This window comes from Cygnus atratus, chromosome 7, assembly GCF_013377495.2.
Source record: "Cygnus atratus isolate AKBS03 ecotype Queensland, Australia chromosome 7, CAtr_DNAZoo_HiC_assembly, whole genome shotgun sequence".
Lineage (NCBI taxonomy): Eukaryota > Metazoa > Chordata > Aves > Anseriformes > Anatidae > Cygnus > Cygnus atratus.
The window spans coordinates 30,697,392-30,720,176 of record NC_066368.1 but is presented as its reverse complement, the minus strand read 5'-3'; the positions used below and the strand labels follow the sequence as shown (position 1 = coordinate 30,720,176).

Below are 22,785 nucleotides of genomic sequence, written 5' to 3'. Positions count from 1 at the left end.
GAGAAGCTGGAGAGAAAAAAATGACTGACTGAGTTTAATTAATGAAATTCAACAGTTTGGAGAATTTTTATTTTTTTTTAAGGGGATTGGACTAAGCAGTAGAAATATGCTGTGGTAAGCAATCTTGCATTAGGGATTAATAACAACACCTTCACAAAAAGGTCTTTTGGTCTTTCATTTAAAAAGTTTTAAAACTTACCAACTACTGAAGATTTTTTCTATTACTTTTTTTTCTGTGCTTACATAAAGAACTGAAATTCTAAAAGCTTGTAGAGCATTTAGATTCTATTTTCTAGCCTCCAGGGAAACAGATAGTAGCTATATCTCTTTATGAGTGAGTACATGGTATATATGCACTGTTTCTTATTAAATCTACAGAAGCGGAGGTAAGATGTCCCCTAATTACATTTGCATTAATTTCATACCTAACCAAACTATGCTTTTCTGATCATTAAAAGGTATCTTTAAAAGTAACATTAAACATAAACATTCATACATAATATAGACATTTTGTTTTTAATTATAGTACATGCAGTAGGTGTATTTGAAATAAATAGTATCCATGTTCTGTTCATAAAACATTAAGGATACACAATTCTAGTTTAAGTGCAAACTCTCTCATGTACTTATTCAGAAAACTATTTAATTTGGTTGAAAGTTTCAACTGGAAAATTTTTTACTCAGGTACATCGGGTGATTAAGAAAAAAGTGAACTGTGTTGATATTTTAAATTTTACCACAATCTTCCACACAGAAATAAAATTTACCAACTCTGAGTTGATGTCTGATCTAAGCAACACTCAGAAAAAGTTAAAATGTTGCTCTTATTTTATGCAGTTTCATTATGCTGATTTTCCACAGATGCTAGTGAGATAAGATCAGAATTTGTTTGCATTGCCATAAGGAAAATATAAATGAATGTTGTACATTAAATAGTATGTTTACTGAATTGCTATGGTACTTATATAGAAAAAAAATGAAGTGCATTTTAAAATGATATACTGCCCATGTGGTCTTAAGTAATACTCAAACATCTGTTTTTTTGTTTTTGTTTATAAATGTCAGCTAAATTTTTTTTCCTTCTTTAAACACTCATGTATTTGGTTGATTCATGCAAAATCCTCTGTGAATAGGAGTTCTTCCTGCCCACAAAACGAGAGTTTAAGTGTGCCTTGTTCCTGTACAGACTGTTGATATAAATTGCAGATGCTTGAAATCAGCAAGAAGTGTAAGATTTTCAATTGCACACATTAATCTCTTTGATCAGAATTACTGCTACCAGATAAAGGCACCTAATCTGCAGTTTAAAGAATTTTATAACAAAATTATTTCCTTAACTGGACTGTAGGCAGGGCTGCAACATAATTAACCCTCTGCTGCTGAAGGAGAGACCTATGCTTTATCACCAGAAACTTCTGCTTCAATCACTGCTAAGGACTCCTAATGCAGATTGCTGTAAGGGTTAACATCAACTGTTTCTACGGAAACCATAAATGCAGTTTAATTGAGTTGCATTTAATGATCAGAACATAAACTAGAAAGGGAAGTGATACTTCACTTGGTGTACTTTATACAGAAACATAGGGGCCTTTTGGATAGATGTGCTGCATTTTGACTGACACAGTTTAAAACTGAAGCATTGTTGTAATGCTGAAACAAAGATCCCACTCCAAGCAGCACATATTAGTGTAGTACCTTTGCTGTGTGCACATATTAATGCCATTATTGCCAGAGAATGCATAGTATTCAAATGGATGTCTGTGATGGCATTATCAATAGGTTGTCATCTAACATCTATCAATGATGCCATGTTCTCATTCACAACTAAGAATGTACTTGTTCATTTCTGTTGCTGTTTTTCCAACTACTTTGTCAGGTTTATTCTAATTCACCTAATTTAAAGGTCAGTAAGAACTACGGGTAATAGGGGAAAGGTTTTTGACCAAATTTTCTATTGTGGAAAGAAAAGTTTACCCTTTTTCAATAATCAGTTGAAGCAGTTATTTTTTCAAAACATAATAAAGTACTGTGTAAAACAGGCACATAATTATTTTAGTTTTAAATCCTTTTATTTCAGGTAAAGCATGCTGCTATATACAGAAAAATGTGGGTCAAAGCAAGAACAATACAGAATGGGCAACACATTTCTTAAAACTTACAAGATGCTTTTAAAAGCTTCAGTGCACCAACAGTACTATATATTCTTCTCACTCCTAAACACATCTAGCAAAAAGTCCTGAACAACCACATTCTATCCCTATCTTTCATCTAATGACATATTCAGGTTTCAAACAAATCTTACAGCAATGGTTTTAGCAAATAACTTTTGCTAGCATAATATATTGAAGACAAATAACACTGCTAATGTCTTATTTCAAACAGCATTATTCAACTATGCAAACTAAGCATGCTGTATTTTAGCAAACTTTAGGCTAGGTTCAGTCAGCTTTCCTTTTCATCTTGCTTTCTCCTATTTAATTATCTTTACAGCCTCAGAAGAACTCATTAAAAGCCGAATTCCTCATCCTAAAGTGAATAACTTTACTCTCATTTTCTCCTATAATCTAAGTCAAGAAAGTACAATAGTAATCTTTTCCTTCTATCTGTATATTGAAGTTACATCGAACATCATAAAGGACAAAAGCTAATCTATTTTGTATCAAAGAACATGAACAGGGTTGTATGATTATTTTTACTTTTGGTGACAGTGAGTGGATTCCAGGCTAACAACAGAAATCTATCAAAGACAGGCACTCAGAGAAAACCCCTAGCAATAAGTGTTTCTTGTATGTGTGTGACACTCTTAGGCTCTAACTCAGGACAGCAGTTAATTCTTTACTGTAATTCTCTGTCTCACATATTTACCCGCTAAATGTGGGCTTTTAACTTTTAACATTAAGGATTTGCGCCGACAGGCCGTGATGCCAGTTGCGCAATTTGGCAAAGCGTGGGCTGTTACGTTCCGTTTCAAACCTTTCCCTGTGGCATGAAGAAAGAGAGAGAGAGAAAGACAGAGACAGAGAGAAAGAGAGAGAAGAAAGAAAGAAAGAAAGGAGGGAGAAAGAAAGGGGTTAGGGAACATGACTACCACTCCCCTGCCTTACAACTAGGGCAATAGCAATTTATTTGGATTTTTTCCCAACTTTCGAATCAGTGCGAAGAAGGCTGGGCGATCCTTTTTAGACTGTGTATGAAGAGTTTTGCAGTTGTTCATTTCTGAGAAGTAACTTGATATAACTTCATATTCTGTGACTTTTGCTTCGTATTACAGGGCTGCTTTTGCTAGAAATGCAGTGTAATCCCAGTGTTTTCCTGCCAGCAGATTCTCTTGGCTCTCCCCTCCCCAACCCGAGCAGTCAGTGAAAGTTAATTAAGTAGAAGAGCAAAATCAATGCAAATATTTTCCATTCTGTAGTATCTAGGTCAATGTGCATGTAAGTATAGATACATTGATACATTTACCTTCTGCTGTCCTGTAATCAGCCACAGGTTTCAGCAGTACTTTCTATAGGTTTTCTCAATAGGAGTGAATACAAGCACTGACAGTAGCATAAATATTTCTGGCCATAATTTGGCCAGAATGAAGTGGGATTTTAAAAAGCACTGTCCTGTGAAGTGTCAACCACCTCTTGTGAATACCTTTGACTGCAGACTGAGGCACTTGAGCAAGTTGCAAGCAATGTTCAGCACCTCTCAGAGCTTAAACTTTTCTAGATGTTCTAGAGTTTGAATTCAGGTTTTGCAAATAAAAAGGTGGAGGAAGATGACATGGGATGAGAGCATAGTCAAGGAGATGTATATCAAACAGAATGGAAAATGTTATTTGCAAATGTATTTGATTCATTGCAAACAAGTAATTTTCCCTTCATTATTTAAACCCCAAATGCAAGACAACCGTGTTAACGCAGCAGAACTCGAGAGCGAAATCAGCCAGACAGAAAGGAACAGACCAGGCTGGTTTTAATCTTCAGTCTGAATATAGCACAAGACAATAAACAGAGTAAATGTCAACAAATTCACTGATATTTCTAATTCTTCTTTCTAAATCTAAGGGTGTCTTGGTGTATGGCTTCTTGAATTATCTTTTATATTTTTAAGTAATTAAAAAATATGAAGTATTTCTAGCTGAAATGCTGAAAATTCATGGTGACATTTTTTCAAGTTACATTGTAACATACTAGTTACAGTGGGTCTTACATTAAATTTAAGAATTCCCTTACTGCTTCAGAGATATACCCCTCCATTCAAGGAAGCAGTATTAAGAAACATCTGCTTGACTTGAAATGGATATCATCTTTCTGGGAAGTATTTCATAACAGTCATCACAACAGCAAATTAATGTTTTCATAGCAAGTTACAATTGTACGCGTGCCTTCAAAATAGCAGTAACATGAACAAAAGGCTGTCATGCACTGCACTCTTTAGGATTAACAGAAGGGAATACTCTGCCACCTGAAGATTCCTAAGCTTTTTAGGTTCTGTTCAGAGAGCGTGTCAAGAAGTTGGAAGGAGCAATCCAAAAGTAAGTTGTATGTTCTTTTTCCAAGCGTTTGGAAGAAATCTTTGGCCTTATATGCTGACTACACTGAAGAACTGACACAGGGAGACAGAAGAAAGCACCAGAGAAGGATTGCTCACAGTATGCTCTAGGACCAAAGTTCTCCATTCTAGCTGTTTAAGTTTTGGAAAATAAAGTGTGGTCCCCCCCGCCCCCAGAATGGCAAAACAGTTCAGGATTAACGCAACACTGAATTATACAAGACTGTTTCCACAATTCCAAAGAAGCCTTTTGCTTTTGGGAGTTCAGGAAGCCTTACAGCTGATCCCAAATGGCAGGCATGGGGCAAGGTGTGGTTGTACAAGTTACAGGGTGTCTGGAGAAGACACTAACAAGGAGTTTCTATACTCCATTACTGTGGTGGGAGAGGAGAGTTCAAGCATGAATTTTGTGCATCTGACACAGGTCCTTCTATCCTTTACAAAACCAAAAGTGGCAAAGGACCCTTGGATGGAACAGATGGGGTCCAATAAACCCAAGAGAACATATGATGGACACATGCATAGCCAGGACTATTGCTAAAAAAAAGTCCAGAGGTGGAGTAGGTACAACGCTTGAGGCAAGCACCACGCCACCAAGATTAGGCTATCAGTCTGCTAGGCTATCAGTGTGATAGGTAGAAGGCCCCTTGCACCAGAGCTCATACCCATGGCACTATACCACTGCATAACTACCCAATATATTCCCTTCTGCCTCTGCTACCAATGAATGTCCTTAAATTTCTCTAGGTAATGCAGCTGTGCCTACATACATTCAAAATCATTACTGTCCTCGTGAGAGGGGAAAAAAAAAAAAAAGGATAACACACACCTCAAAACTGCAGAAAACATGCACTGTACAGCAGATATAGTCACGTACTTTAAATTACTTCACTGTTCTCAACATATCTAATACCATGTTAATTTCCAATACCTAGTATTTTATAAACCCACAGACAACATCTAGAAAGATTACTTCTTTAAGAGAATATGCTACTGTCAGATATGCATACAGGGGAACTGTTAGGTTCAGTACAACATTTTAAATCCCACCATAATAAGGATTTGGATGTGTGCTATTACATCAAAGCACATAATGCACAACACGTTCACTACGAATTAGGCTTGCACATTTGAGGGAAGAAATGAATCCACAAGGAATATAACGTCAAGCCTGATACTCAGACATCCAGCCATGAACTTCAGTGAACTGCAGTGGAAGGCTTATAGCAGACATAAACTGAAAGTAAACGTATTGTATTTTCACAGGGATGATGACAGACATCTTTCTCACTGACTCAACGTTTGTAACTTGCTGTGATCAAAAGCTCAAAGCCTTTATGAAAGACACACGGCAGTAAAAAGAAGAAAAGGAAAAGAAGTAGTAGGAAAAAACACGCAAGTGGATCGAGTATCAAAAACACATCACAAACCAGCCAGTTTATTAGAGAAGCTACCATGATATAGGGATTTCAAGTATGCAAACAGAAAATTAGGCTGCATGCAGGATGCTCCAATTAAACTTCAATTTTTAAGCTGTGCAAAAGAACCTCTAATAACTCTTTTTCCTGGCCGTATAGGACAACATAATGTGATCACTGGTCTTTAATTCCCTGTTATCTCGCTGAATATACCCATTTTATCAGCATTATTGTTAGGTCCTAAAAGACAAATACACTTCTCCACTAGCAAAAGCAGTCCTGTGCCTCTATATTCTACAGGTTTGGGTTGCACTAATTTCAGACAAAACATAAGCAAATGGTTATGGATATGGATGGAAACAACTCCTTTACTGTATCATTCCAGATGAATCGGGTATCAGTCAGGATCATCCAAATAAATTGCACATAAGTTTCAATGCTATCACAACATTATATATTTTCATACAGTTACACCATCAAGCAGTTACACAGGGCTTGGTCTTAGGATCTCATTGCATTCACACACCCAGTAAAGTACATGAAAGTTGCATGTGCAGAGAGCTTTCAGATCTGAAATCACACTTTTTGCACCGTCTTTCCTAAATACATGCCAATTTGTTACCCTTTTCATTCAAATTATTCTAACTGATAGCATTTTAATTTTTGTGACATTTAAGTAAAAGTGTTAAAGTATTTTAAGACAAGAAAATAGTAGTATATGCTTGTATTAATGCTGTTTCAAAATAGTATTTGGTTATCAATAAAGAGAATGCCATATTTTTCACAGGGAGTTTCTTACCTTGATCTCCTCAGGGCTTCCTCATCTGGATCTTGCACTGCAGTTAAAAAGGGTTGCAGTTAGAAAAAGAAAGAAAAAAAGAAAGAAAGAAAGAATTGACTTTATGATAAAATTACAAGTTCTTTAGAAGAGTATCAAAAGCCTGTCTAAAGGTACACTCATGCTGACTTTGCAGCAGTAGCTTTTATAACAGTGGGAAGAGGAGCAGTTCCCTAGAGCTAAGAAGCAGGATGTTAGGGGGAAAGTGGCTATTACAACTACTTTCTCATTCATTTATTAGCAGTGTTTCACAGCTGTAGGCAATGATCCTACAGAGAGGGTCTGCTGTTTTGTAAGAAAGCATCAGAGGCAGCAGCACATTTATACAAGGAGAAAATACTAAGTATTTCCCTGTGATACGGGAAAGGGCCCTGACCTTCCTTCTCTCTAGATCACAAACAAGATCTGAGGTTAGTTACCAGTTGGTCAGAAAAACATTTCCATAGTCAATAAGCAACAAAGTTCAAACTCCCATTACATTCACAGTAGATCTAGGTTTACATAAAAAGCTGACAGAGAACCATTTGTACAATGCAAATGATGATCCAGGAAGTCACTTCTATAAAAGACTGTTACAGGAGAACTAAGTTCTTTATCTTTTCTGTGATGAATTGACAGCTTTGGTTGTCTAAAATGCTGAAAAGTGAAAGATTACATAGATTTGATTTGTAAATATGAAGAAGTTCGGGGTCACAGATGTTCTTCTGCTGAGACCCTTGGCAGATCAAATAATTTGCTTCTTAAAGCAAAAGTGAGTTGTAACACTTTGATTTCCTAGTTCCCTTTAGTTACATACAGGGCTCTCAGATCTTAGCTCTCGGTGACAATGACTATAAGCAGGACGTGAATTGTCCTGGACTATCGGTCACTAATACTGATGCAAGAAAATAAAGCCATAAATCTAAAACTAGAATGAAGGGGGTGTTTTGATATTTGACTTACTGTATTCCGTTCCAGTCATCTGGGCAAGGATGCGGAAAGACTTAGACTGCAGATTGGCAGAACGGCGACCCCAGTCTTCAGTTTCATCTTCAGGCTTGTTCTGAGTTTTAAGCACAGCCTGATACACCGGAGAGGCACTGTCTACATGAGGATCTTTAATAGGAAGGGTACTGCAATTCAGAAAGTGAAACGTTGTGAAACAGCACATGGTAACTTTCATCTCAACCTCGCTCTGGTCTTACAGCTTCTTGTCCAAAATAACAGCAATCTAAAGCAAGGCTTTGAAAATATCACTTTTAATGAAAAATACATAGATCAATATTAGGTGAATTAACAGAGATTATAACTTTGAAATGACCTGCTATCACTCAAACTGTATATTCAAAACTATGTGAAAATGCATGGAAATGTCTGTTCATGATTCCTCAGCCAATGCAGCCACAAGCTTATGGTGGTTATAACAATGTGTGATGGTAAAGGAGACTATGCCAGTCAAAAATATTTATTTATTTCTCTGAGCATTCTTGTCCAATATCATTTCTTACAAAAACAGCTTAATGTTGATATTATGTTTTGTTATAGTTTTGAGACAGTGTACTTTAAGGTTGCATTTAAAAATGGAAAACATATTTCATTATAAAAGTAATGTAATAGGCTTTTACATTTTTTTCCAGAGATCATTATTCTTAGCCAAAACTCTGAATTAAACATCCAGCTGCCATAACTCTGGATTCATCATTTACTAAGCTTGTGAAACATAAGAAATTTTGACTTGTACTCAAGACTACCGCCCATATTTTATATCTAAAATCTTCAGCAGCAGAACATATCTCAGGCTCTTACAATGTCCCTAATTGCGTTGAACAGTGATATATCCAGAAACTTCCAGTTTTGTACACCTAAACCAAAAGCTACAAAACTCTGTAGCACAAACGAGGTAAGCTCTCTTTGATTAATAATGCAAATGAGAAATAGACTTACTAATAGCTTTTTTATTTCTGTGAAAATTTCTGCATAGCACAGTTTAAATAGTGACAGAACTGCAGAAATATACAGTGAGGGAATGATGTATGCAGTCATATAGTAATTTGACTCCATGCCTTCTGTAAATACAAGGTCTATTTCTGCAGCAAGTGATTTATTGTAACTGGTTTAATGTGCTATTCCACGTAGAGCTTTGCAAGCAGCATGCTCAACTTCACAAAAACTGAGAAATGACTCTAAAAAGTGACGGGCCATATGGTCCAACTAACTCAGTGCTATAAAGTTCAGGGAGCAGTCACCTGCTGTAAAAGTTGCTTCTGTGCTTCAGGCTCAAACTTGGAATTCTTTAGGATGCCATTTTGCAGAGAAAATCTACAAGGAAATTGTTTTTGTGCTTTTAAAGTATGAGAGAAATCAATAAAAAGCCCCAAAGTATGTCTGGCATTCCACAAACAACAAAAAGTTACACTAATAAAAACATATTACCAGGTAATGCCTTAAATATCTGTACTTTCCAGCTGACACACATCTCTACTTCACATTGCATAACATCAGCTGTTTTAATGGATTTGCACCTGACAATAGCATGGATGCATTCTTCAGGTAAGACTGCAGTTGGCTCAGAAACATGACGTGTGCTTACATACGTTACGGACTCGCAGCGTAGGCGATACAGGGTTGTATCACACCCCAACTGCTTAGGACTATTTTTTTTTTTAATAAAAGGAGTATTTATATTCCTTATAACCCCTGAATATGCCAACTTCTCACTTTTTTGAGGACCCAGCTGGGCACAACCAACAGTTCCTTTTCTTTTGTGTTTCAGTACGGTTACCTACATGGTGGAGTGTAGCTTAGGGGAAAAACCTAAATAGGAATCTTTAGTTCAAGCTCTGAAAAAAAAGTTCCCCCAAAGCAGACCCAGGTTTTCAAGTTTCCATTTCTTCAGGCATTTGTCTTAGTATTGACTAAGCATGCAGTATCTTTTGTCTTATTACTGTCCTAGGTGACTGCTTTTATCTGGCCAACAGTTAATATAATCTTACACTTGCAATTTAATGCTGCTGAAGTTTAAAAAACTGCTGGATATGATAGCAAATTTCACAACTGCAGACTGCTGCAGACTGGATAATAAACAACTACATAAATAATACTGCTGATTTCAACCATGGACTACTGTGGCAACAATGGTATGCAAATCATGGACAGTTCAAATTCCGTTCTTTAAATGCTCTAGCTAAAATGCTTTATTCTTATATTATCACCAGTATACAAAGAAGCAGTTTAAAAGTGTATGTATAGATATGCCATTTGCATAAAGGTAGTTAAAACACCCCTAGAGCCTAGATCACAAATTTTACAGTAGCAATGTGTGGCATTAATATGACATATTAATATCTTTGTGGTAGATGATTAAGGCAGGAAATGGAGCTTGGTGAATAAACCTTCTCTAGCAAAGTGAAATACGCTCCTATAAATTGAACTAGATTAATGCAATACATTGGAATATTTCCAACTCTGTCTTTAATGCAGCAGGCCTCTTTCTTTTTCTAAAATTGTAATTATATTGCAGATGAGTAACTAGGACATATGAACCACTCAGCATGGAAGTGCAAAACACAGAGCATCGCTAATTATAAGCACTTCATAAAGCTAAATGTGACAGTTGACTCTTAGAGATAGCCAGATGATGTACATAACAATGTTAATAAGTAGCTCTTATATCTCTTGTTAATTTAATTTTTTTTCCATCTGGGTGTGCATGTGCAGAAATATCATGCATCTTTAAGCACATTACCTCAAACTGATGTTACTGAAAAAAAAAATCTGCCCTAAAGGGTTAGATCTTTTGAAGGTTTTTCATACAATCTCCTAAGATACTACAGTAGGATACTACAGTAGGATTTGACAAAAAAACTTCTCTCTTTTCCACATCATCATACAGGTCAGATATTATTAATACTAAAACAATCTTTAAAGACAGTCAAACCTCTTTGCTAAGTACAAACGTGATTTTATCTTTCACTTCATTATAAACTGTGGCTTACCATGTGAATCACTTCCTGGAATCATTACTCAGTTTTAATTTGACCAAGTCGATAACTGGTAAGTAAAAACGTAGGAAGGACTATAGATTTCTATCCCTAACGTAAGCATTCAACAAAATATTGTGACATAGGATATTAGACTGATTATACCTCATAATGAAAGCTCTGAAAGTTAAAAACAAAAAAAACCAAACAATTCCTGCAGGTTGGTAAATCATGCAGCCAAGCTGACTTACTGTATAAAATGCTAGACTTTATTTAGTTTGTACAATCACATTATTGGTTCTGCTACTGGAACTGTTAGATCTTAATCCTCATAAAATTGTTGGATTTACATCTGCTTACATGAATTGTGATTTTGGCTGAAACGGCCTAATGGAATTCAAAAGAGGTTTGACAGATATGTACTTGAAATACCTAACCACAATGTTTTATTGCAACCAACTCTTGGTTCTTGGTATATCAAAATCAACTGTAACAAAGCAACATAGAATAAGAAAAGACATGAAGTCAGGACAGTTAAACATTGCTACCTTTAAGCTCCAGCATGAGGTCTGAGTTAAGTGCAGTGTAGTTTATAAGCTTTCCTTTAAGTTTTCCTTGGTGGCCCAGTATATGTGGGTTATTTTCTAAGCAACATACACCTGTGCTGATCTCACTGACAGGAAACATCGCTGATTTCAAATGGTCAAACTGGAGAAATAATCCTTATGCAAATTCTAATGACACTGATAACAAAAGTAAACAGTGTTTCCAGCTATTGCCTGCCAAAAAGAACCGAAGCCCTTTGGATCTGCAGTGCAAGTACACTTACTGTCTTACATACTGCCTTGTGGCTTCAGGACTTACCTGTAATGTAACACTAAAAGCCCAAAGAAGAGTAATTAAGTGCTGAGACCACATTATAGGCAGAGAATTGAGACCAAATGAATCAGTACACAATTTGGTCTGCTTTTATATGAGAAGCTTCTCATACAATTATTTCTGCATTAAGCAAATTCTTATCTCAGACTTGATCAACTAGCAAACTAAAGAATAGCCTCAGTTTCCACTGCAAATTAAAGTTCAGAATAACACAAATGTCAAAGCAACACCTTAAAGAAATGAGTTACGTGTTTGATCAAATGATTGCAGGTCAGTCAATGGGTAGGCTGTTGTTACATCAACAAGAACCCTGCCTTTATATCTAGATTTAAAATGCTGTGTTAATAATACAATCTACTGAGAAGAACAAAAAAAAAAGTTACAAAACAGGCTGTAACACACAGCACAGCAGATTTAAAGAGTTTTCTGCACCTGACTGAATGTAGAAATAGAAACACGAGTTTCCTCTGGAGTCAGGTGAATGTTAGGCTTGGGAGTCAAGTTTTTAAGCATTAAGTACTATTTGCATTATATAATGCCATAGCATTTAACAGAAAATACCAATATATCAATCCATGCCTATGAAGGATGTGAACCATTACAAAAACCACAGTCACAATGAATTTCTTTCATCGTACTTTGCTAATTGGAAAGATGGGTCTACTTAACACCTGTGGAGATTCACTGAGCTACGGTCAACATGAACAAAAGGTTGAGAGGAAAGAGTCCTCCTCTCAATTAGGGAGAGTCGTGATGAACACAATGAAATAATATCGGTGCAGAAAATTAGTGAAATAAGAAGTCTAAAAAATAGAAATGGCCAGTAGAAGGGAGCACAAGCAAATACATAAAGTATCTGCATTTTGAATAAGGCTGCAGCTAGCATTTAAAAGAAACTGTTTATGCGTGTTGCTGTACCTATATTTCAGTGTCATGTGATAAGCAGTTAAATTCTGTTTTAGGTAGAAAGGTACTTGATAAGAAAGAAACAGCACTACATTCGTGCCACATATAATTTCAGTTAAGCCATAAGAAATGGGGATAAGTTTATCAGATAAGAATTGCAGAAATATGCACTAGAAAAGCAAAATCATTAAAGATCAATGGATTTTGCCATAGTCCAAAGCATACCAAAGCATATGCATAAGACATATGCATATGTACAATATGTAATCTAGGGATAGGGATAATACAGAACATTCTGTTCTGAATAATAAAACAGTAGACAGTACTAAATAAATACGTCACATTCTTTATGTATCAATCAAAATCCCACCCCCTTCTTTTTTTGAACTATGCACATTAATACAGTGGTTATTACAAAGCACGGTCATGATAAGTGTAAAGTCATCTAACTTCATATATAGTGCACTAAATGTATTTTGGTGGGGTTTACCATTTCTAAGAAGAATACTAAAAATAATTGTTACATTTTCTAATTATCCACCCTTTTAACTTCAAAATAATAAAATGCTTTCAAGCACTATCTAGAATTGATTTGTATTTTTCACGGATAAGATACTCCAGAAAAAAGAGTCAAGGAAGAGCTGTTGTCATGCACATAGGGGTTATTAGGTGTATCATGCAGAGGAAGAACATTTCACACAAAGAAATAATCTTACCCAGCAAATTCTCCACCTTGGGCTTGTGCCTGGCCTGCAATTGCATCCATGATAGCATCTTGGGAATACATGCTGATCGGAGTGTTATACTGGGCATGAATTATAGTAGCCTTGCCGCCTAGGCCTTTCACCTCAATGGGTTTGTGTGTAGACAGGGCAGAGTCCTTCAGGACATTGGGGTTGAAACGCTCCGTGAACTCCGTACTGGGTTATGCAAGAGTGAGGTTCAAAAGGGAAGGGAGGGAAGAAAGGAGAAAGGTGTGATAGTTAAGTGGGAGAAAAAGCACCAAGAGAGGAGTGTGCATGCATACTCACGGCATCTCACCACAAAAGCTTCTGTTCAGAGAATAAGAGACAACATAATAACAAGTAACAGCTCAAAGCTGGCTGTGCTCATGGATGGCATTTTTGTGTTGGCTCACAAACGTGCTAACAGAAAAAAAGGTGAGAGTTGTCACTTTAAAAAAAAATCCCTATTTGTACTATTTACAGATATTAAAATTATATTCTTACATGAATATATAAAGTGTATACACACATATATACATGCACACCTGTATATATCCATACCCACGGATGCATGTAGGTACTTCAGAGAATTCCCAGTGAAGGGTCTTACAAAGTGCTAGGAAGTGCAATGGGGTGAACAGATGTCAGCTTCGCTATTATTTAGGTTACAGTGTTTTTTGTCTGCATGATTAATCATAGTGAAATTTAGTACTCAAAGCTTTTATTGTTCAAAGCTCTCTTTGCAGAATCTAAATTAATCTGCACAAAATCTGCAGGTGGCCAAAATGTTGCTGTAACATGATAAATGCTCAGTCTCAAATCAAAATACCTCACACTGCAATCAATGGGACAATTGCAGTTGGAGGGTGTAGCCATCCTTTTCCAGGGGCTTCATTTACAAGGAAGGGCATTTATTTGAGAAATTGAACCATAAGCAAGATAACTGGAGTTCCCATAGCAATAGTCAGTTTAATGTCAGACTTCCACCAAATTGCACCTGGGTTCCTTGTACCACCTAGCTGTATATTGTCACAGTCCTAGAGTGAGGACTGAGGATTGTCTGGAGTTTTAATGAAACATCTAGAGCTCAGCTGTCAGTCACTGAAGTAACCACTCTTCTCTAACCTGTGGGAGATAAGATTTAATATCCCGTGTGCTGTTCTTATCTTGCCAACAGCAGGAGGATGACAGCAGTATAGATTCTGGATGCTCACCAGAACTGAGCAAAACAGAGCCCATCCTTTGAGAAACACAGGTATGTCACAAAGGTTTCATTTTGAACTGAGCCAAAAGCTAGAAGTGGATATATTCCACCCCCTCCCATCCCATCCCATCCCCCCAAAAATCTTATTTTTAAGATCATTTATTTTTAAATTAGTCATATGTTTATAATTTATAAATAAATTTATATTTATATTTTTATATATATATATATATTTATATAAACACACATTTATAGTTTATATTACATATTTATATATATTTATATGTTAATATTACTATATTTTTAAGATTATTTATTTTTAAATCAAGTTTCTTTTTCAGTTTAAAACCACTAGACCATAAGTTTATCAGCCAATGCTAAGTTTTGGTGAATTTCCTCCTGTGACTGAACAATATCAGCTCTGGTAGTGGAACAAGAGTGTTCCTGTCTGTCATGGGTTAGCCACAGGGGGTGTTTGAGTGTTAAATCTGAACCATCAACTCTGCATGGAGGAAAATGGAAAATCAAGTAAAGCTGGTAGCCATCTGGCTTAGTTTTCCAGTGATTATGAAAGGTGACGTGCCACCCCTGAATCCAGCCAGAGGACTCCGTTATGCTTTCAGCTTTTTTAGTGGTGGGATGCCCTGATTGAAGATGGGCTGTAGGAGAGATACGATTACACACGACTCAAAACTACTTGATAGAACATTAACAGCAACATGCTCAAGAAACAGAAACATACATACACACATGCTGTATTACAGCCATAGCTTTTAATTACACACACCACTGTAAGGGAGGGAAACGGGAAGCTGCATTATGCTTGCAGTGCAAAGTGAAAATCATCTTTTTACAAAGACATTTTCACATTTAAAATGTCCCTTCATTAGCTATTTTCAACTATGACAATATTATTATTATTAAAAAAATCATCTGTTGAAACGTGATGTGCAGAGATGTGCAAGCTGTTATACTCTTGACCTTCCAGCATGCACATGCCTTACTCTAACAATGGTCTTTTCTTTGTAATATCCTCATCAATCACCTGATCTTTAGGAACACAAAGGTCCTTGAAATCTGGAATTCAGTGTTCTCTTTTCCACACACTATTAGACGTATTGAAGAGATTCTAAACCCAAGATCTGAGAAGATTATGAATGAAAAGACAGAGGTTGAATTTGCCACTTCTAAAGAATAATGCTCAAAACAATTGGTTTCCACAATCAATTACATAAATAAAAGCTACTAACCTTAGAACAGCCTAAGCTTTCCTAACAACAATAGTCATAGTGATTTAGCCTTTGACTCATGGCATTTAAACAGTTTCAGTGATGCCTTCCAATAGTTTTAATCATATTACACATACCAAGGCAAAACTTTCACTGAAGTCAACAAGATTCCCATAAAGCAATAGAAAAAGGTACAGATTTTCAGCTGCAGAGCTTTCGTTATAACCCTGGAAGTAAACAGAAGGCATGAATACTTGTAAGGGATGCTGTGCTCCAGGACAAAGTGGCAGAAGTAAGATCCTACAGACAGCCGGAGCAAATGTGCAAAGTGAACGGGATTTTTCTGCTAAGCTGGAAAAGGACTATTGATGATACGGAAAAATGAATGCCAAAGAAAGTAAGATAGTAACACCCCTATAATGTGACTTCTGCTTTCCAATACAATTGTAACAATAATTATCAATGTAAATTGGCAAGAACTTCATTTGTCCAAAGGAGCTATATCATATGCAGGACATCACTCTCACACCTCATAAAATCAACTGAGAATGCCAGACCAGTGTACATTATATGCATTAAATATTATTTCAACTTTATGTCTTCTACTGCTTCTAACCTTCTCTTTTCAGTTTGACATTTAACCAAGACCATTATTTATTTTAAGCTGAATTTAGCCCAGTCTCTTCAGCAATTTCTTGACAACGCTCAGTTCAGAGACAGAAGCAGTAATTTAGAGAGAACCCTCTGCCCTTATCCTAGGAAACTAAAGATCAGAGCTGAGGACTCTGTGAACTTCCCTAAATAAAGCAGATCAATTACAACTTCAAATCAGTGGTGTCTTATTATTTGGGGAACATTTTTACTCAGGTCAATTACTTTTTAGATCTTTTCAATATCAGTATCTAGTACAAACCTAAATGTGAATTTTAGTGGAGTGGGCCTTCAGAAATTAACTTAATACTTACGATAAAATATACATCACTAACAACACATCAAAAAAGGCTTTGATCAGGCTCCCCAAATCCTGAAGGCATGAAGATTCTTTAAAAAGTTAGGAGGAATCCAATCCTGACTGTAGAGATGAAAAAGTCTGGAAGTATTTATAAGAACTGAGCAAACACAGATGCTAACTCCATTTGCTGTATTAGAACATCACCACGAAATGGCAAACACATCATGTGCTTAGAACATAGCACCACTGGACAGCAGTGGCAGCATATGACACTTGCCATAACAATAAGATTATTTAAAAAAAAACAATACTTGTAAGCAAAACACAGCAGGAACACAAGGGATCATGCTACCCCAGAAAGCAAATCTTCACACATAGAGCATAACACGAATACTTGGCACTGTATAGAAGCGATACTAACTTGGAAGTGGTGTTGGTTATAACCTAAAAGAAGAGAAAGAGAACAAACAACATCAAAAACAACTAAACAGAAAATAACAATAGTTTTTAGAGTGCAAAGGGCAAAAGGTATTTACAGAAGCTTACTAAAGCTTTATTTTCGGACCATCTACAAATAAGAACAAAAAACAAATGCATGTCTGAGAACCCCAACATGATTAAAAAAGGAAAAAATGCAGGGATTATAGTTTATCCACTAGGACTTAGCAAGGTACCATGGCATTTTGGCTGACCCTTGATTTTATTGCTGTGCATCCCTGAATGTGCTATTGTCAAAGTCTATGGTAGAAAAAAGAAAAAAAAATATTGGCAGAGTATATCCTCATCTGACAATACCAAATGAGCTGCAGAAATTATCCTCTTCCCTCAGATACTAAATATTCAGGGGTGAAGTTTGTTCTCACGCCATCCTCAGAATTGCTATTGCAAGATTGACTTTTTTGTCTTTTACTTGCTGGAAAATACCCAAAGAATGTTCTAAGTCTAAACCTAAAGAATATGCCTTTAAATTTAACAACCTCTTGGCTTAAATTAAACTGCACCTACATTATGCCAACAGTGGTGTAAGCCAATTAATTTCTGCATAGTCATTCCTAATTTTCTGCACATGAAATGAAGAGAGATTCCATGCATTCTGGTTTTCTAATTTGGCTATCCAAATCTGAACGTTTTATTCCATGTGTTACGTACACAGTATGAAAAAAAATATGGTCATCCTATATTCTGCTTCACTCCATAAACAAGAAGAGACTCTGATTTGCATGGTCATTCCAAAGGAACACAATACCAGGCTCAAAACGTAGGCCTTATGCAGGCCAAAGCTTGCAGCAACGAAGATAGCATGCTCAGACGGTAATATTATATTATATTATTGGCAAATAACTCTTTCTTTTGGATGGAAAAATAGCTTTAACAGGCTGCAATACTTTTTCCCTTAGTTTCTTCAAAACTTAGATAACCAGTTTTTTGCTCTTATTCCTGAATGAAGAGTAATTTATCATAGGTTGAGCAAAATAAAGAGAGTCCAGCATCAGTTAATAAACATTTCTTCCTATTTAGCTGCACAGAATGCTGTTGACAGAACCGGGCACTAAACCTTCCAAATTGCTGCTGTAACATGGCTGGATCTGGAGTGGATCCGGGATTGATACAAAACACTGGACAGCAATATTAGAGTGACATTCAAACTGGATTTCTCTCTTTCTGCTTTTGTCTTTGGGAACCTTTGATATACTGCCTTTTTTTTTTTTTTTTTATACACACACAGTCCTTTTGCAATTGGCTCATCCTGCTGCATTTTTCATGAGCGAAAAATACTCTAATGAGAAAAAGCTGCAGTAAAGGATTTGCACTTCTGCATTTCCATGGAAAAGCAATCACAGATCACTGTCTACAATTACTGTTCTACAGCCTCTAAGATTCAAGAATATTCTTCTAACTTCATAAACCCTATGTTAAGCCAAATATATCAGTCTGTTACAGGAACCAGTAGAGCTATATTAGGAACAAACTGCAGCCTGTAAGCACCTCAATGATCCTATATCCATTTTAGGTACCTACAGGACAGCTGGACACTCATTTACAATGAAACATGGTGTAACAGTATCATTTTCTGAAGTGGACTCTGATGGCTGCTTTAATCCTCTAATCCAGGTCTCTGCCTTGCAGGTACAGTTACACTTCAAAGGCAGAACTGTGGGATCCTTAAGACAGGCCATAATGACAGGAACCGCTTATTTGCATGTAAAAATATGTCTATAGATAAAAAATCATTACGTCCACACACTAGGAACAGCTCAACAGCCACGTTATCTCAGGAAAGATTTTTTTAGACGTGAAGTCGTTACTAGTTTCCTTCAAAATGAGTAAAGCTTTCCTTCTCTTTATGTTCAGTGTGCAATGAAAAAAACCTCTCCAGTTCAGAGCCACACACTATTTTAGCTTAATTCTAAATACGGACACGCATGAAACACCCAACTTGTTGCTCACAGAGGTCACACAGTAAGAAGCCAGTAACCCAAGCCACCTGGCACGTACACGCGGGGCAGGTATTTACTGCCCTTGACCTACAATGTGAAAAATAACTTAGGCTGGAATGAAAAAGAACCACGTTAGAACCTATGACTCACTCTTCATATTTATTAATGCCCCCCTTTCCAGAGCTTTCAGCACATAAAGTTCCACACTTTTAACAAGCCACCTCTGTATTTTCCACCCTGGCCCAGGATGGTAAAATCTTTATGTAAGAGTGTATCAGAGAAACACATGCTTTGTTATTCTTCAAAGCTCAAGGAAATAGTCTCAAGATTAATTTTAGTTTACTGATAGGATTTTCCAAAGGGTTTAGCTAAGCCTCTGACAGCAATTCGCACAATTAAGCTTAAAAGATTTGATGAAAACAACACCAAATTGAAATACAAAATACATGTTTAGATCTACCCCCAAACTTGAATTTTTTTTGGAGATTTTACTATACTGGTAAGTGGATGTTCATGAATGCATAATAACTTCAAGTTTTAAAGCTCCATAATTTAATAATCTTTGTCTCATCCAAAACAACAAAGTCCAGAGCTGATTTTGCAGGTCTTACAGTGCTTTCCCTGTGTGCTTGTTCATATATGAGATCAAGACTATCATGGATGATATGAAGTCCCAAGATAGTCGCACATCCCATGTTACTATCTGCAGAGCAGTAAGAAAGATGCCTCTCACTTCATGGGCAACACTCCAGTGGAAGCAGGAATGAAAGATTTAATGAACTCTTTTTTTTTTTTTTTTTTTGCATGTAAACAGAGATTCAGAATGCTCTAAAGCTCAGAGGAATTACTTGAGAAGACACATGTACTTAATAGCTCTTGGCTCTTCCATCTTTTCAGTTTGCTCCTGAGCTGCAGGATAAAAGCTGATTTAACAGAACATATAGATAATTTTTCATATATTTTATTTGTTCATTATTCATGTTTAAAATATAGACTGTTTATCACTGCTACGGACATTACAGGCAGTTAGTCAGCAAATTGACTCAAATTTTGCTCAAACTCAGAAAAAAATCTCAGATGGTTGTTCCAAGGTACAACCTTCCTTTGTTATTCAGTGTATTGCCACGGGTGGGCACTAACAGAGAGCTTTAATTATATTTGGCTGTGAATGCACACATAAAAAGGAGACAAAGTGTGGAAAAGCAACAGAGTGAAGAAAGTGAAATGTTTCCTGCAGCTACACTTCTTTTCTACCCCAATAGTCACAGTCATTATATTACGTAGCCCTATTGCAATGCTCTCTGGCATCAAAAATGTGGTTCACGTTGACTCCAGTGAGTGGTAAATGCAGCTGTGTTGTAATTTTAATAATAGAGAAATACTCAGAATGCTGAGCCATCCAAAATACAGTCCCTTCACACTCACCCCTTGTGGATGTTAAGAAGGTATGTGAAGATAGTGGGAAAAAGACAGTGAGATATACTCCCAGGAAACTTTGTGTATTGAAATCAGACAAGAATTGGTTGTCCTGAAAAAAAATGTAAATGAGGAAAGGAGCATTTTGAGGTTTATTTTGCTGATCTTGCTTATTAATTTAAACTATTTTCCTTTAAACAAGAAAGGCCTTTCTTAATTATCCAGTATGAGAAAAGAGTATAGGATTTCTTCAGATAAGTTAATTAGGATTTGAAATGCTGACTGCTCAAGAGTTGTGATGAATTATCTAGATTGCATGAATCATCTAAAGCATGTGTATGTGATCTTTTATAGGAATTAAATATCCTTTGCAACAATTTAAAACCCTTAGTTTTACTCTTAGAAAGAGCTTCTGTAATCAGATATAAAGTACTTGAAAATATGCATTTATTATCACACCTTGAATGGATTGTCTGATTTTTTTCCTCATGTAACCAAGTCCCTAGTGTTGAAATTACACTTCTTCCCATATTCATAATAAGAAACTTCTCTTCATTTTTAAACACAAATAAACAAATTTGAGATTTGTTTGCAAATTAATACATGAAGGCAGAAAAAGTTGGAAAACTTGTTTAATATAGCTCTTTCTCATGTACTGTAGCCCAAGCTGCTTACTTTACACACCTACCAATAAAACAGTCTGCAATACACTAACACTGAAAACCTTGACAGTGTGGGATCAAAGGCAGCATCTGCAGATTTTACCTTCTTAACATACAAGTTAAGAACAAAGCTGTGAGATCAGATGTGAGACAGATGATGTTCAAACCAGAGGATTCAGCAAATTGCGATTTTGACTCATTTTGCATAGGAAAGCCAATACATTAAGGAATTATAGCAAGACACTGCAGTACACTAGGATGTCAGATGCTGGTCAAAGCAATTTCTCCTTTATAGCAGCTTCTATAATGACTGGTATGGATACTAGACTCTACAAGACTGCGTGCATTAGTTTAAAATAGAAAATGCCAAAACTCTGAGGTGATTACTTCAGTCATAGTTCTTCCTCATGCTCTGGTGATTATTGCCAATCCATATTGCAATTCAGATACCAAAGACCAAGAGTTATTCTGCAACTGTACTGTGTATATATTGTGGGGGGTACTATGCAATTTAAAGATTGTTCCAGACCTTAATCACGATTACAAGACAAACGTTCAATAGGGTAGGTACTAGTACATTCATTTTTCAGCAGAATCATACTTGAATATTATTATGAACTTATTTAAATATTAAATATTTTACCATGTTACCTACCCTCTAGGAAGTCCACCTTCTGAAGCCCTTCGTCTGAGACTTAATTTATGCATCTCAGCCATTTCCCTTAGAGTCTCTGCTGAGTAAAGGCCAATAGGGTTGTTATACTGCCTTGCAGGGCTCAACTGGTGTACAGGACTATTGCCATCAGCCAAGGCAGGGCTTAGTTTTGAACCTAGATTACTCTTTGCAGGTGAAATGTCAGGAGTCACAGACTGAGAGGACATGGAAGATCTAACTGTGGTAGTCTTTAAGTAGGAAGAGCTATTTGAAAAGCTGATCTCTTGCTTGTTGAGGCAGCCTGAAAATGTTCCATTGGTTGCTAAAACACTACCCATAGGCCCAGTCGCCGTGTTAGTTAGAGGACTGAAGGTTGTTCTGTTGTCATTGATTTCCCAAGCAGGTTCCTGTAGTAGCAAACATGCAGGCCAAGAAGAGAAAAAAAAAGAAAAGAGCAATCATAGAACACATGCAAAAAATAACACATCTGCAATTATTGCTTTTTAAACATATCAATAAACTCGCAATAAATAGATTAAGGGCCAAAGCATTCAACCTTTCAGGAAAGATTTTAAATGAAGAATCTCACTGTTTCAAAATAAAGGAAGCAAAACATACTCAGGCATTTTTATTGCTTTTTAGTTCAAATCAACAAACGAAAGCTTATCATTAAAAAAGCATTTACTACTAGTCAACCTCATAGCAATAACTGCATACGAAGACAACACCGTCCATTAAGTTCTAGGATAATTAAGAAATCTTAGAAGATGTCTTGAGGTCAGAATTATTTGAAATAATATACAGACACAAGAGTCAATCTCGTTATTATAAAAATACAATTATTCTATTTTTCATAAGTACACTTGAAGTTATTGAAGCCCACACGTTGCATTGCTTTCACAGGCTCTCATTCATGCTAATTAGGCCATGCAGCATGGTTAGCAAATAGACCAACTGGACTCGAG

The 22,785-nt window shown here is 36.3% G+C and overlaps 1 protein-coding gene across 1 annotated transcript in view; it reads right to left on the bottom strand.

The window, feature by feature from the left end:
* Positions 1 to 2,882: 2,882 nt before the first annotated feature.
* Positions 2,883 to 22,785, bottom strand: part of LDB3 (LIM domain binding 3) — a 71,333-nt gene continuing 51,430 nt past the window's right edge. Inside the window, exons 4-8 of the mRNA XM_035570252.1 lie at positions 17,071 to 17,093; positions 13,256 to 13,459; positions 7,738 to 7,907; positions 6,757 to 6,793; positions 2,883 to 2,979 (exon numbers count right to left, since the gene is read on the bottom strand). Of these exons, the coding sequence (XP_035426145.1) occupies positions 2,883 to 2,979; positions 6,757 to 6,793; positions 7,738 to 7,907; positions 13,256 to 13,459; positions 17,071 to 17,093 (531 nt within the window). The remainder of the gene's footprint in view (positions 2,980 to 6,756; positions 6,794 to 7,737; positions 7,908 to 13,255; positions 13,460 to 17,070; positions 17,094 to 22,785) is intronic.